This window comes from Paramisgurnus dabryanus, chromosome 7 (genome assembly GCF_030506205.2).
Source record: "Paramisgurnus dabryanus chromosome 7, PD_genome_1.1, whole genome shotgun sequence".
In the NCBI taxonomy this organism is placed as follows: domain Eukaryota; kingdom Metazoa; phylum Chordata; class Actinopteri; order Cypriniformes; family Cobitidae; genus Paramisgurnus; species Paramisgurnus dabryanus.
In genome coordinates this window covers 644,354-661,573 of record NC_133343.1, presented here as the reverse complement: position 1 = coordinate 661,573, position 17,220 = coordinate 644,354, and the positions used below count along the sequence as shown (strand labels likewise).

Below are 17,220 nucleotides of genomic sequence, written 5' to 3'. Positions count from 1 at the left end.
CAATATTAACTACTAAAATAGTATTAACTTTCCTTCGAGTATTAAGATGTATTGTGAATACGATTAATGAGAGGCATATTTATTTAATGTGTAAATGATTGTGTACTACTACAATCACGGCATTTTGAGATAATTTTGTGTTAAAAGGTTATGCAAGAAAACATAAACTCAGTTGTCATTTGCTTGCTGTCTTTACAATTTGGTTGTACTGCATGCTGTCTGAAGCTATGGGTTTCGGGCTCGCGGTTGAGGGGTGCGAGCAAACAAAACTTATCAAACAACGCGCAAGTAAATTATGGAAATCTGTTTCGCGTTTTTTTTTGTGTGCTTAAAAATTTTAATTGGCCAATTGGGCCAGTGACTGTTGCATTGCTACTAACACCACATTAATTTTAACACGTTTGTAATAACTATCTTACCAATGATAGAGAAGTAAATCAACTTTTTGATGATATTCTAATTATATGACCAGCACCTATATATAACAGGAATAAAATAAAAGTGAAAATATGGTATTACTGCAAAGTGGAAAAAAATGGAACAGTATTAACTAATTACTATAAACATACTATAACTTTCCTTCGAGTATCAGATGTTTAGTCAATATGATTAGTGAAAGGTATAATATTTAATTAGACATGCCTTTCCATCTTATGTGAAAATGGCCCCTAACAAAAGAATTACATGATAGCAGGATTTTATATTACATAAAGAATTTGCAATAATACCATGAACAGCAGTGCAAAAACATCATTAGGTGCATCTCAGCACCATAATGCTTACAAAAGTGAACTAGTGACGTCTATAGCAATAAAAGCTATATTAGCAGAAATTACTAAACCCTAAATGAATCTGTATTCCTTCAATTGAGTCATTCACCGGAAGTGGCCGTGCACAAAGATTGCTAAAAGCGGAAGTTCTCAGCGTGAAAATCCCCTATGATGAAGCTTCAGACATCAAACACTGACACTTACATCAGAGTACTTCAAATACTGAGAATCGCAGTTAACTCTTTCCCCACCATTGATGGGTTAACTCATCGATTAAGAGGAAACGCTTCCCTGATGAGTTTTCACAGCAATCCATATTTCTGCTATTATACACTAGGTGTCGCTCTTACACAAATTATAAAACACTGAAGCATCCACTGATCCAAAAACAGTGAAAACTCTTTATTTGTGTTTTGATTATCGCTCTGAATCTCTAACAAAAGTTCTTTACAAAAATCCAATTATTATTTTTTAGGAAGCCTACCCATATTTGAGAGGTGATAAAAAGAGAACAAATGAAGATTTTTTTATGTTCTTGTAAACTGTTGTTCTTTTATTTGATATATTGTATGTTTATATATATTTATATAAAGGCATTAAACTTTTGTGAAAATCATAAAAAATGCTGACACTGGCTGGGGAGAAAGAGTTAAACACACAGAGAGTAAATGCTGTACTGATGTGTAACAGTAACATTGTGATGATAACACACTGAATGAACAAAAATAAATGTTTAAACTTTACTTACAGTCTAATGTCAAACTTCTGTCTGCTAACTGAATGATCTAAATACAATGACTTACAGCAGCAAGAATAAAACAAAAGTTCATGTCACAGAGAAATTTACTAACAATGACAATATTGACTTGAACAGAACACAATGTTTAGAAAGAAACACTTCCCCTTTTCCAAATGGATAGTTCACACAAAATGAAAATTTTCTCATCATCTAGTTACTCTCATGTTGCTAGAAATCTGTTTAAATTTCATTGTTCTGTAATGAAACCGATCATGAGCCCCTTTCCTTTCAATAGTAGGAAAAAAGAATACAAACATTTCTCAAAATTTTCTCATTCGTGTTCATCAGAACAAGGTTTGTAACAGCATGAGAATCAGAAAATGATGACAGAATTTTCATTTTTGGGTGAACTATCCCTTTAACCACACCCTCCCTCCCTCTCTCTCTATCTCTCTCTCTCTCTCTCTCTCTCTCTCTCTCTCTCTCTCTCTCTCTCTCTCTCTCTCTCTCTCTCTCTCTCGCCACACCTTTGTTGTTTTATCTGTTGCCAAACTTTTTACTCACAGTCCTGATTTCAGTATAAAACTTAATATGCCAAATGAAAATGCTTACAATGCTTTTCATATTAAGATGATGATATAACATCCAATAAACTGTGAGGTTTACAGTTTACATTTAAAGTAAATCAAACAGCGTCATTATCATCAAATCAGTTTTACATTTGTGAGGACATCTGTAAAAGTTTAGCACACTGTGGTTTGTCACGTGATACTGCAGTAAAGCTTAAATAAACCTCAGAGTTTATCACACGACTATAACATCATACACTTCTGTAACACAAACTCTCCTCAGACATCTGAATATGAAACATAAAACTGATCTCATGCGCATCTCGTGTAAAGGTGATCTTGGTTTTCCAGGTGAGTTCGCGCGCGTCGCGCCCCCATGTGTCTTGAGGGCGCATTTTTTTTGGCACGCGCAGGTTCGGTCACGCCTCGCGCGCTCAGGTTCCGTTTTGCTTATCGCTATGTGAAACGGGAGTGAAACTTACTGTCCGCGCCGCAGTCCGCGCAGTTCTCGTTTCCCGGCTTCTGTAGGATTTGTCTGAGCGCTCGCGCCGCTCGCTCGTTGTTCGTCATGTCTCCGGTGATCCGGCGGCGGATGAGAGGCACACGCGCGCGCGGAGCGGGAGGAGGAGGAGGTCCTCTAGCGATGGAGGTGCTGCAAACATTCGGAAGTGTTCATCGGGGTTGTTCAGACTTGTTGTTCCGCATCAGAGAAGCGTGCGTGTGTGTGCGCGTGCGTGCCCGTGTGTTCTCCAAAGTACAGAGTCTCTTTATCACGTGAACACACAGTAATACACACTTAATACACAAATGACTATAAATACACTTCATAATTAAACTACACACACAACTGACTCACAGTGTGCATGAACAGACTCACTGTAAAAAAAACTATACAACACGAAGTTAAAACAACTTGGTTTTGCAAGTCAATTCAACCTACTAGTTTAAGTTTTGACATGTGAAAAGTTGACATAACTGTTAAAAACAAGTTGAAACATCATTTTTTTAATGTACTTAAAAATATGTTTATTTTGACAAAAATGCTGCATATTTTTTGCAGTTGTCAGATTGTATTTGGCAAACGCTTTTATTCTTTTTTTATTAGTATAATGAATAGATAGAGATGTAAGATATAAACTCAGTAATGAGAAAGTAGGCTATAACAATTAAAACATGTATTTTTTATTGTAAGCTAAATTCCAGTAGATTGTTAGATAGTCATCGGTGTCCTTGCTTAGGTTTTCGTCTTCTAAAAGGCAAGACTGAATAAAAATGTAACATAAATATATAATTCTTGAATACATAAATCTTTTTCAGATTCTGTGATTGTCCACACGGTGGCAGCAGATATCTCTGTAACTTTACCTGTGCGATAGTTTTTAGCATTTATTCATTTGTTAATGTTAGTTTATCCAAATGTAGTCAATGTTAACAGACAGCCAACAGCTTTTGATTTTAAAAATCTATTAGTATTTTATTATTATTGCATTGTGGCAAAAGTTGACAAGTTTGCATTCCTGTGACAGCCCCCCCTAAAAACACACCAAAAATTTAGAGTTTACATAACTCAATATGCTTTCACAAGTAGGACAAGATTTGAACTCTATAATATAATAGTTCATCAAGTCTCCAGAAAATGTAATATTCAGGAAAAGTACAGATATTTAAAAAGTGTACTTAAGTACAGTACTCAAGTAATGTTACTGTCCACTTCTGCTTACAGAGTATAAAGTTTTATTTCAGAGTAAACTTTCTATCTGTTTGTTCATCCTGAAATCAAATATGATTAACTCTGGTTAAGTGACACACCTGATCTCAATCCAGACTATTAAATCTCAGAGGTTGCTCGGTCATCAGCACACTGGGCTGGGCTGGGCTGGTACTGTAACACCGTCTCCATGGCAACCATAAATGATGCTGCCACAATAAGCACCAAAATAGAAGAAATACATAAAGAAGAGATCATCAACCATCATCATCAGACACTCATACAGATAACAGAACCACACAAGACCAAAGTGTGTATTATAGATTAGATCATCAAGTAAATGCATCCCAGTGCATCACACACCTGCTGTCAGGTTTCTTACTCCGTCTGAAGATGTAATCTGTGCAGTGAGTTTGATTGAAAGAAGTCTAACTAGAGTTGAGTGCATGTCTATTTAGCTAATGAGGGTGGAGATTGTGCATGGATGAAAGACTTGACTTCTTTCAGATTATCATCCCTATTTCTCTAGCCATGTGAGGTGGTTGTATGTGCCATAAAGTACTATTCTTATTAAACCTGCTTTTGACCAAATGTATATGAGTGAACAGAAATAATCTTTTATTTCTAAATTACTCACAGATGAAATGGTACCCTTAAAATTTGGAAGACCAGCACATCAGGTTCACACAGTGTTGAGAGAACCAATGAGTGGCAGAAAATGAAATTGCAAGACAGTAAATCCTTTAAAAACATAATAAAAGAATCCCACATTTCTTTGAGTACTGCATCATTCATTCTGTGTTGCATGAGAAGGGTTGTGAGGTGGAGTAAGATCATGGGTATGATCTGAAGTGAGGGGTGTGATGTGGAGTGAGATCAGATGGAGTGTGATGTGGAGTTAGATCACCAGATCAGGAGCGATGTGATTTGGAGTGAGATCAGATGGGGTGTGATGTGGAGTGAGATCACAAAGAGTGGGATGTGGAGTGAGATCGGATGGGGTGTGATGTGGAGTGAGATCACAAGGGGTGTGATGTGGAGTGAGATCGGATGGGGTGTGATGTGGAGTGAGATCCTATGGGGTGTGATGTGGAGTGAGATCACTAGATCAGATGGCATGTGATGTGGAGTGAGATCGGATGGGGTGTGATGTGGAGTGAGATCATATGGGGTGTGATGTGGAGTGAGATCATATGGGGTGTGATGTGGAGTGAGATCATGAGATCATATGGGTTGTGATGTGGAGTGAGATCATAAGATCATATGGGGTGTGATGTGGAGTGAGATCACAAGGGGTGTGATGTGGAGTGAGATCATGAGATCCTATGGGGTGTGATGTGGAGTGAGATCATATGGGGTGTGATGTGGAGTGAGATCATGAGATCATATGGGTTGTGATGTGGAGTGAGATCATAAGATCATATGGGGTGTGATGTGGAGTGAGATCACAAGGGGTGTGATGTGGAGTGAGATCATATGGCATGTGATGTGGAGTGAGATCAGGAGGGATGTGATGTGGAGTGAGATCATGAGATCATATGGGGTGTGATGTGGAGTGAGATCAGGAGGGGTGTGATGTGGAGTGAGATCAGGAGGGGTGTGATGTAGAGTGAGATCAGATGGGGTGTGATGTGGAGTGAGATCAGGAGGGATGTGATGTGGAGTGAGATCATGAGATCATATGGGGTGTGATGTGGAGTGAGATCTTGAGATCATATGGGGTGTGATGTGGAGTGAGATCAGGAGGGGTGTGATGTGGAGTGAGATCATGAGATCATATGGAGTGTGATGTGGAGTGAGATCATGAGCTCATATTGGGTGTGATGTGGAGTGAGATCAGGAGGGGTGTGATGTGGAGTGAGATCATGAGATCATATGGGGTGTGATGTGGAGTGAGATCAGGAGGGGTGTGATGTGGAGTGAGATCATGAGATCAGATGGCGTGTGATGTGGACCGAGATCAGATGGGGTGTGATGTGGAGTGAGATCACGAGATCAGATGGCATGTGATGTGGAGTGAGATCAGATGGGGTGTGATGTGGAGTGAGATCGGATGGGGGTGTGATGTGGAGTGAGATCAGATGGGGTGTGATGTGGAGTGAGATCAGATGGGGTGTGATGTGAAGTGAGATCATGGGTGTGATCTGAAGTGAGGGGTGTGATGTGGGCGATTGAAGACCGGTTGTGCTGCTGCATTCTGGATCATTTGTAGGGGTTTTGTCAGATTGGCTGTGAGTCCGGTAGTCTGTCCAGTATTGATATGACAAGAGCTTGGATTAGTGAAGCAGCAGGAAAGGTCTGAGTTTCCTGATATTGAAGAGTAAACACCTGCATGACTAAGTGGTTGTTTTGATGTGGGCAGTAAATTTCCGCTGTTCACTGAACATCGCCCCCAGGTTCCACCTGCTGTCATAATGAAAATCTGGAAGAACAGAGGAGATTTCAGCTGAAATCAATAAATGAATCTAGTAGTGTAGTGTTGTTTAAATGTGATGAGACCTGGTTAGATTGTGGTCTTGTGACCAGTAGCAGATGAAGCAGCAGCACAAGATTAAAACCATCAGTGTGTGTTTGCGTTTGATCATAAAGCTGAGAAAGAACCGGGTTTGTAAAGGGTCACTGACTGTGGGCAGTCGGACGCTCAGCGCAGATCTGATCACACATCACGTTTCATCTCATACGACTGAGTCACGTTTCTGTAATGATCTTCACATCAACTTTACAGTGACAGAGCTCCAGCAACACTTGCATTTATGTCTACACAGTCTGAAATTAATGAATAACAAACATTTCACCTGATTGATTGGCTGCATGATGCTGTGGGAGTGTCAGAAACAGACAGACATGAATATTAATGAGAAAAACATCAGAGGTCACAGCTGCATTCTTAAATATTGCTGTGTATTTCCATAAAGATGAGACGTTTCAGTTTGAGAATGTGAAATATAATTAATGTAAAATAAATATAGCCATGTACGTGAATCATATATAAATATTTCTATACAAAAATCAAAACCCATTGTTATAGTGCTTAATATTATTTGTGTAAGCTACTGTGAAGAAGAACAAACATAGATTATTATCAGTTGTTACTTAGACTGCATATATGTCAAAAAAAGAGATTGAAGAAGTTGTGCCCAAACAGGTAAACTTTAACGAAACAGAGCAAATAGGCAGACAGGAACAAAACCATAAAAACTACAAGGGCCGTATATATGACTGACAAACAAACACGTAACAGGGCTGTGTTCATGTTTTTTAAACAGAAACGGTGGTGTGTTGAACACCCTGCTCTGATGACGCAAGAGTTGCAAATATGGCAGCTGAGAAGTCCATTCTTTGTGTTCTTTATGAAGAATTTGAAATTGGAGTCTGATGAAATGGTTATAAATACGTGTATAATACTGTAAAATATGCTCCATGTCTTACTGGCCATAATTAAAGATTTTTACGCATTTGTAAACAACTTGACTTGGACCCATTGTCCGAGCTATGTTTTTAATTTAATATCTTTTTAATATCATGCTGCTGCTGTTTGAACTGCATTTTTGACACACACACACACACACCAAACAAAGATAAATGTATCTTAAACCTGTTACACACCGGTGCACACCGTTTCCAAAAAACATGTCGTTCAACCTGGAAATTGTTGCAAAACGGTTGATCTTGAACGTGCCCCATGTAAGGCAATATATACACAGTGGAAACCAATCACAAAGCAGGAACTAATAAATAACTATAGCAAAAGATATGGAGAAGATTTAATGAGTATCCGTGCAAGAAACATAGGAAGAGAATGGGAAGGGAAAACAAGAGGAGAAGACAGAAACGATGGAAACAAAAAGAGTTCACAATGCAGTGTTTAGCAGCAGATGGTACAAAAAACAAAAAAAGATGTGTAACTTATCAGATTTCCATAAGAGTTTATTGATTTTCTGTAAGCCTGACTGTTCAACAGATTCTCTACTCCAACCTCTTCTGAAACAAATGAATAATGATCTGATAGATGAATGAATGATTTAAGATTATATTCAGAAGTGATCTGAATCTGAAGGTTTACAGCTGGATTAAAGGCAAGCAGTGATCATTAAACAGATCTGGAGTTCCTCTGCAAACCAGTTCAGCTTCATGTTTCTTTTATAACACAAGAGAATGATTCTTCATCAACTAAACAAGAAGAAATAAATGATGCAGATTTAACCTGATGTCTGTCGAGGGATGAAACCAACAAGAACCAAATCCATCATCTGCTGTCAATTACACAACAGAACTGAGGGTTCATGCACTTCAGAAAGACACAAAGTTTTGGGTTCAGTCTAAAAGAAAAATTTTAATGGAGAGAGAGAGACTTGACGAGAAGAGAGCAAAGGATTCTGGGTAGTTATGGTACTAAATATAATCCAGTCATTAAAGCTGTGTGGCCTGACAGACTGTAGACATACAGTACAGTACTGACACATCTTTACTCAACATCATCTTGTGTTTCATCTGTGATTCAACATGAAAAAATAAACACAATCTAAAAACATAAATGCTTATTTTTTGCTTGTTTTCACTTCAACAGTGACAAAAGGATTGAAGGGTTTTAAAGAGATGAAGATGTTTGTTGAAATCGTTTGTTAAGCTTTTCATCTTTAGAAAAAACAACATGACACCGATGTTCAAGAAGTGCTTACATTTATTCATATTAATAATCAGAAAATCTCCTAACAATCAGTGTCTCATAATGAATAAAGATGCTAACAGGTGTGTTTATTTATATTTATAACAGCTTGACAACATAAACACAACTGTGTGTGTCACTTGTGTTCAACAATAGAAACGTGTTTTTAAGTATGTAGATGACAGAATAAGCTGTGTGAGACGTGAGTTATGTTTTCCACACATCTTCTACACATCTTCACATCAGTCAGTGGAAACAGACAGCAGGTCACAGTTCATCCACAGCAATAGCACAGACTCTATGGGGTGGTTTCCCAGACAGGGATTAGTTTAAGCCAGGACTAGACCTTAGTTTAATTAGGAAATATAACTAGTTTGAAAAACAATGCCTTACTACAAACATTACTTGTGTGCATTTTGAGGCAAAACAAAGGGCATTGATATCTGATTTTAGTCTAGAACTAGTCTAATCCCTGTCCAGGAAACTGCTCCTATATAAAGACTTCTTTAGCATCATTATTTATTCTGAATGATGCTTTACGCAGTGAACTTCATAAATGATTTAATCTTGTTCAGATCATTTATCAATGAGAGCAGAATAAGAAGAGAACGAGAGCAGCGTTAGCGATGAGAAAACTCCTACAGTATATGCTCCAGCAACAGAAGAAGATCCATGTTCTTCTGGGAAAACACAAGCAGGAGGTGTGTGTGTGTGTGTGTGTGTGTGCGTGCGTGTGTGTGTGTGCGAAAGTGTGTGTGTTTAATTGTATTACATATGTCAGCGTCTGACAGGGATGAAACACACAGAGAGACACGGCCATCAGAGAGCCGACAGGAGCAGAATGAGATCAAACACTCTTTCATTCTTTAATCTGACACACACACACAACACACACACACACTACTTGTGTGACAGTAGGAATATTCACAGAATCCATTATTGTTTACCTCTCATTATACAATAAACAAACATTTATTTCAGAAACCTGTAAGAGATATTTTAGTGTTTGAAGTGAAATGAAGTCAAGTCGCTCCTGAATGTTTTCATACTTCTTAGGAAGTGTGTTTGTGTCTCTCTCTGTGTGTGTGTGTGTGTGTGTGTGTGTGTGTGTGTGTGTGTGTGTGTGTGTGTGTGTGTGTGTGTGTGTGTGTGTGTGTGCATGTGTGTGTGTGTGTGTAGACATTTTTTTTCACTGGGGCAAGACATGGAAAGAGTCTACAGTTTATTATGAGGTGGACAATTACACAGCCAAACCTTTAAAATGTTTTAGTTATACATGTTAGACCAAAAGGCCAGAAGCCCCAATTTCGTCGTTATGCAGGTTCAGCGGCAAACGGTTCTGTATGGCCACACACAAGACCACAAGAAAACACCAAAATCTCACCGCAAACTTATAATACGTGCCAACACGTATGAGTAAGGCCAAAGGCCCCACTGTCTAAGGCAGAGTCTTTTCTCTTCATCCACAGCCAATGGCTTCCCTTTTCCGCAGCCGTGGAAAAGTCTTTGACTCCCTGCCAGTGGGCCTTTCCTCGCACTCCCATATCCCAGAGTAGCCTGGATGTTTAGGTGGCTACGAACCCTCTGCAACCTACTTCCACTGGGCGTACCTTTACATTCCAGCGTTATTGTTGCGCATCGGTTGCAAGTTCAGTTTACCTCAGCTTTTTCCGTTCATAGGCCTCCTCCACTGCACCTCCCAGGGCACGGTGAGATGTAGACAGTTGATGATGTAGACAAGCTTGAGCGAGGCTGACCACAGAACAACATCTGGACGCAGGTTGGTGGCTGCAATTTCAGCTGGGAAGCAGAGTCTCTTGTTCAAGTCTACCAACAGCTTCCAGTCCCGTGCTCTGCCTGGTTGACCAGAGTCTGATCTTATGGTGGTGAGGTTGGCTTGACCCTCACCCTCCGGAACAACTGGTGTTGACTGCCACTGGGATGATGGGGGAGGAAGGGCATGCACACTTGTCCGTCGACTTTCCAACACTGCAGCAAGACACTTCAGCACCTGGTTGTGCCAACAGGTGTAACGGCCTTGGGTGCGGCTTATATTGCATCCCACTAAGATGTGCTTCAGTGTTGCTAGACTTTGGCATAGAGGGGGGGACCTCGGCAAAGCATTGGCTTAGGTTTGTGGGAGAAGGCAGGACATCGTAGGCAGCCCTGACAGTGAAGCTTGCCCTAAATGCCTCCATCTCCCATAGCTCTTTCCAGGAGATCTTCCTCTTCTCCACTCCTTCATATGCTATCCACTGCCCTTGCTTTGCCTGTGCCACAGCTTGGGCACACCTTCTTGTTCCCCCTCCCGAAGACCACCATCTTGCGTCTCTGAGATGGAGAGGCCTTGCTCCACAGTGGTGTACTGGGTCCAAGTCCAAGACCACTCCTCCCCTCCTGGACTCGGCCCACAATGTCCTTGTGTCTGAGTGTTGCCTTTGCGTGCTCAGTTGCAGCCAGCAGGGTCCACTTCCTTCCGGTGGCAAAGATGGGGGCAGCTTGGGCTACAAATGGATCGCTCGATTCCAGTAGCATCATCTCAACTCTGACTTTGGCACACTTGTACTCCTCTACCAGACTGGTAAGGGGCAGGTGTTATGTTTGTATGAAGTCACTGAAATTGTTCAAACTGAGAAGATGAAAAGTTTGTATTTTGTGTATTGGTGTTTGATGTTAGTGTTTTTCCTCTTAGTGTGTTCTAAGTGACAGTGTGTGTTATCTCAGTGAGGGTTGTGCGTAGTGTTTGGCTGCACTGAGCCTGTTTTGAGTCATCTGTTAAGAGTTGTGTAGTTTGGAGTGAGTTTTGCAGGTGATGTGAAGTGTTTAGCTCAGGTGACTATTGGTAGTGCAGACTGTAGTTAGAGTTTTGCACATGTAGCTCCACTGTCGTTTAGCAATCGAAAAAGAAACTGTAAAAGCAAATTGCACCTGGCGCCATGCCAATTTCCTAATTAGAAAGCGAAATTTGTAAACGTAAAAACTAACCACAGGAAGAAGACCACCATTTTAAGATTAATGTTAAAAAATTGTGTTGCTTTTATTTGTATTGAAATTATTTTTTTGGATTAAAACCTTAAAAAGCCATTTTCTTCAGTCATGGAAGTAAAAATTGCTGTTAATGTATTGATATCCTACATAATCAGTGTAATCTCATAAAAAAATATGCAAGAAAAGATTTGTACTATAAAAATACAAACAAGAGATAAAGAATATACAAACGTGCGGAGAGCCGAAGCGTTTCAGCACTAGAACAGCGCCATGGGATTTTTACAAAGCATTACTTAAAATGTTTCTCATCTCACCATTTCCACAGGTACAGTGTCATCATATACAATAAATCCGTAGGGTAGCATTTAAAAACATTTAAAATTTAATGCAAAGCATATATTTACTTGCCAGGCTGCAGGTGAAGCAGCTCTTTGTGCCTTCTAATGTCTCATAATTTGTCCTCATTTATGTCCAAGAGATTCAATAATAATCTTTTACATTCAATCCTTTAATCTTTCATATTTAAAAGCGTTTTTGTGCTGCTGCGCATTCATGTATGTGATAAGCAAACCCATGTTGTCGTCCCGTTTATAGGCGCATATTACTAACACGCTCTTTAAATAACAAAAACAATATTGTGCCATTGACTTTACAGCAGGTTTTTGTTGGTTAATGGCGTAGTCTATTTTAGTTGCCTCAAAATAGCAACGCGCCAACAATGCGCCTGAACACACCTCATTTTCAGACCAGAACGCAAAATTGGGCGCAGATGCATTTGCTATTTAAACAACGTGGCACTAAAAGTGAAAATTATAACTGCGCCAGGTTGAAACTAGCAAAAGAGACTTGCGTCGCGCATTGTGCCGGGTGTATGATAGAGCCCTTAATGTCACGCCCTTTTTAACTTTAAACCATTAAGTTTTCTTAAGACCACCGCATACTAGTAAGCAGCTTTTATAAACAATACAAAGTCACAACTCACAAGAATAAGATCCTTTAAAATCTGATTTATTAATCATTTAAACATCAGTGCACAAATGCAGAAAGATTTGGGAGTTTGATTTACAGGAATCATTTGTTTCCAAATGTCAATGATTTATTCATGTGTGTCGTCACTCAAATGCATCTTATGTTTTAGTAAAAATAAAGATGTGGCTAAATATTGCTTTTTTACTTTGGATTATGTTGGTGCAAAAAATCTGACCTAAAATCTTCTCTGTGTCTATTAGTGAAAAACACGCTCTGATTGAGATGTTTAATTCAGTATTTCTACTTCTTGTTGATAATGACTCTTTTAAAGCCGTTTCAGATGAATTACAGCACTAAAAGAGTGAAACACTTATTGTGTCTGTGAGTGATGTCAGCAGGAGTTTTGTTATAAGGACATCAAAGTGAATTTAAATGCAATCACGCTGAAATCATCCAAGACGACTTTAAGAACAAACCCGCTGTGAAAATGAGAAACAAAATCAGTCAAATCATTTCACTGCCTTCTTATTAAAGTCAGAACATGAAGGTGAACGCTTGACTCAAGGCTTTTATAGACTCGACTGCAAATATCTCTGACAATAAAACCAGAACCGGCTAGAAAAACCTCGACAGCAGGGTCCTCTGAAGTGAGTTTATATGCTAATGTCTGCTACAGGTGCTTCAGTAAGATGCTCTACACGCACCATTTTCTTTAGCATTCTTCAAGAGAAATGTTTACTGAAACATTTAAATAGAAACACATAGGAAGACTATCATATATCATGTATAAAAGTAAATTTCACATAAAAATACTTTAACAGAAATACTTCTGGTATCTTAACATTAGACATTATCTCTCATGCAAGATTATCTGAACAGACAAACATCAAACAATCCCATCACTCCAATAACATCCAGAGTTTATTTCAATCCAGACACAGTGGAGTCGTGAGACGCTTGTATTACAGGAACTGTCAGAGATTAAAATATTTCACATGGCAGCTGTGGAAAACTCAAGTCCTGATTCCCTGAACCGATCGAATAAAGGCTTGATCTTTAGGAGCAATGATCATTCATATGTAAGATTAGATTCATGTTTTCATATATGATATTAATCTACAGTTTAGGAAATATTTGGTCTTTTCAAACAGTGCAAAATTCATGTTAGGAAACACCTGGGGCCAGATTTACTAACAGCTACTGCCATTATTTTGGCATTAAATAACGAATTTACTAAAGATATGCAGTGGATAATTAGCGTTGAAAAGGTGTGGTGTAGTTCTTTTTGAAACTGACATTATTGCAAATGCGTTATGCATTTCTAGGAGGATGCAAAACGTATGGGAGAAGATTATTTAAATGATTCACGCAACTCTATTTACTAATGTTTGTATGTGTGATATTACTGGTGTGTGCACCATTATTTAACGCAGATAAATGAATGTCTTAAAACATTTTGCTCTTGAAATCCCTGCAATTGTTGCTGATAAGAGAGATATCAGAGAGAGTGGTACAAAGCCAGAGGATTGTTTAAACACATAACAGTTTATTTGTAATGCCAGAGCAACATGTTATTCAAAAAAATTGTTTGCCAAGCCATGTTATTTATTATTTGCTGAAGCAAAGTGTGTAAACCTTCATCTTTTTCTCATCCAGTTGTTTTCAGTGTCCTATGGCTTTGTTATGTGGGATTACACACACAAATGTTCAGCTGTGATGTCCGTGGTGCTGAACTCAAGCACATCAGGTGTCAGTAGATCACCCGCACCTGAGGAGCATCAGCTGCAACCCTGAACTAATGTGTGCTGCTCTTTAGATTGTGTAGATCATTATGGAAATCAGCTGTTGCGCCTGTGTTATTTCATTTGTGCCTTTTTAGTAAATAACCCGCAGTGTTTCCACTCCCATTGGTGCTTTTTTAGAATTGTGCTCTCATGCTACTTTGCCTGTTTAGTAAATCCGGCCCCTGATCTTCATCATAGATGTTTCCTCAGTATCATTGATCTTCTTCATCATCATCACAGTCAAAAACATTCATCTAATAATCCAGCTGCTACAGTATGATGATGAATCTGACTTTATCATCTTAAGAAGCTGATGCTCATCTATATCATGCAGTTATAACTCTACCAGAATCACAGTTTTTGCAATATTATTTGTTGTGATGTCACTTCATGGTTCATTTCAATTAGACTTGAATGCAAGGTATTGAAACATTATTGATAGTCAAATAAAATCTTAAATGTGTACTGGCAGCAAAAACATCATTGACTGCCCTGAGTTTTTCTACACGACGACCTTCATGCAATTTAGAGTCTCCAACTAAAGACTAATTTGTCCTACACAGATTCAATTATTTTCATATGTCATAATTATAGTCAATGCAATGTACATCTGCATTCACATCAGTTTCAGTTGATCAGTTTTTCCTCGGTGTGATTCAGAATATTCGACTCCATAACTATAAGAGACGAGTTTGACATCATCTGGTGGAGCTTTGAGCTTTAGACGGTCATGACATTAAACGCAGTCAGTCAGAAAAGAAAAGAGCTCACAGAACACAAGCACATCATGGAGGAGCGCTGCGTTTCATCTAGCGTCTACAGTGTTCACAGCAGCAGGCGTCTCCTCTCTGTTCTTACCTGATGATGCTTCAGTCCGCTGATCAGAAGCGACGCTCCATTGGACTGGTTCATAAACTCGCCTTCTGTCTTTATTTCTGACGGCCAGACCGCCGTGCGTTAAACTTCCAGTGCTGTAGCACTTCTTGGTCAGTGGGGGCGCCAGCGGGTCGGGTGAGAATAAAGAAGTCAAAGAGAAACTACTCAAAGCATCCGAGAGCTGTTCGCTATTGAACACCCAATCGCGTCCTCCGGCCCTATCGGAAATATTCGGTCGGATCCGGTTGGGGTTTGTGCAGTCACCACTTCTGCTCTGCCGGTTCCACTGGTAGTTAACCGCGGTCTGATGTCCAGCTGATATCTGTGTGAGCTCTGGCAGGGAGACGTGGGCTCTGGAGTCGGGGTAGATCAAGGGGAGCGTCAGATCTCCTGACGGAGAAACGCTCTCCTCCAGCATGGTCTGCAGGCTTCCAGAACTCCCTGCGGCCAGAGAGGAGTTACTGCGAAACAAATGCTGTGAAAAATAAAGAAAGTCATCAGAGGAAAGAACTCCACAATACAGCTAAAGATAAAACAAATCAAGATCTGCTCCAGACTTGAATGCATCTCAGTTTTCTGATGCCATAAGCTCATGTAGCTCTCATCAGCCAGTATTATTTCCACTGTATTTTCTCTTTGTCCACGAGTGTTAAGATGATGTCATGTACCTGTGGACTCATGATCCTGCTGTTGGCCCCTGGAGACCTGAGAGAAGCCCAGGAGGCCGGAGACGCGTGTCTGGAGCACACATGAGCCGGACCGGACGCCAGGCTTCCCTGAGGAATGACAGCTGTGTTGGGGTGGAAAAACTCGGCTGGTAGATGTAAGAGAGGTGAAGATGTTGGGCTGTCTCCTCTTCCTCCATCTGTCACAGACAGAAACCCATGAGTCGGTTATTATAATCATAGTGACGGATGAAAACATGAAAGTTGATTTTCACTATGGACTTGTATGAACTGTAGGTTTTACTCTCAATAGTAAACAGTCTGACAGCGGCTCAGATGACTTCATATGCCTTCATCTGTCTGAAGCGCTGGAGCTTATGCACATACCAACACAACACTTGAATGCACACAACCTGTTGATGTTTACACAAGAGCTGCTATTCAATTGTGTTGCATCACATTAAATAATATTTTATTATAGCGCTGCTGTTGTGCATAACATTACAAAACAATCCTGTGATGCCTTTTGTTTCTTAACTTCATGCACTTGTTGACATGGAGGGTCTTTGACCCAAAATGTGATTGTGAGTCCCAAACATGTTTGGATATAAAAGCCATTGACTCTCATGTGAATAAATGAACTGTGTGTGAACACAAACATATTCAGAACTGAAATGTAGGACTGCCTGTGTATGCTGCTCCTGTGTGACAGAGATTTTAAAATAATATGTATTAAAAAAAATGTGTATATACACACACATTACGTATATTTTTCACCACTCTGCACGCCTCCCCTGATATGCTCCTGTTACCCTCGGGGAGGCGCGGCCCACACTTTAAAAAAAACCCCTCTGATGGATTATATACAGGGAGACTTTCAGTAATGTCAGATTGACTGATTATAACTGAAGTAACACATCACTCACATCTGTCCTTATAAAATTCATTCATTAAATCATTAACATGATCAGTCAGAGTACATCTGTTAACCCATATGACCAATAAACTCACTACAGAAGACCAAACAGACACAGAGACAGACAGAGAGACAGACAGACAGACACACAGACAGGCAGACAAACAGATACATAGACAGACAGACAGAAGTAGACAGACAGAAAGAAAGACACACACAGACAGACACACAGACAAACAAACAGATAGACACACAGAGACAGACAGACAGACAGGTGGACACACAAACAGACAGACAGAGACAGAGATGGACACAGAGACAGACAGACAGACAGACAGACAGACAGATGGACACACAAACAGACAGACAGACAGTATCTGACCTTCAGTATGAGCTGGGCTCTGTTGTTCAGATGAGGACTGAATCTGATCTTGTCTTTCTCTCCTGAGGTTAGACGCTTTCTCATTCTGCTTTACTGATACTTCTGTGCTGTGAGAGTCACTGATGCTCCGGTTATCCTGATCAGAGAGACACATAACAGACAGACAGACAGACAGAAAGCACATCTTT

At 39.8% G+C, this 17,220-nt stretch overlaps 2 protein-coding genes across 3 annotated transcripts in view; both read right to left on the bottom strand.

Annotated features, from left to right (window-relative positions):
* Nucleotides 1-2,767, bottom strand: part of LOC135783244 (arf-GAP with dual PH domain-containing protein 1) — an 8,345-nt gene extending 5,578 nt beyond the window's left edge. Inside the window, exon 1 of the mRNA XM_065293908.2 lies at nt 2,561-2,767. Within this exon, the coding sequence (XP_065149980.1) occupies nt 2,561-2,648 (88 nt within the window). The 5' untranslated portion in view covers nt 2,649-2,767. The remainder of the gene's footprint in view (nt 1-2,560) is intronic.
* A 9,684-nt stretch (nt 2,768-12,451) lies between these two features.
* cacna1ib (calcium voltage-gated channel subunit alpha1 Ib) overlaps nt 12,452-17,220 on the bottom strand; it is a 50,645-nt gene continuing 45,876 nt past the window's right edge. For both annotated transcript variants that reach the window (XM_065293986.2, XM_073815314.1), the window contains exons 33-35: nt 17,033-17,168; nt 15,738-15,934; nt 12,452-15,544 (exon numbers count right to left, since the gene is read on the bottom strand). In XM_065293986.2, the coding sequence (XP_065150058.1) occupies nt 14,999-15,544; nt 15,738-15,934; nt 17,033-17,168 (879 nt within the window). In that variant the 3' untranslated portion in view covers nt 12,452-14,998. The remainder of the gene's footprint in view (nt 15,545-15,737; nt 15,935-17,032; nt 17,169-17,220) is intronic.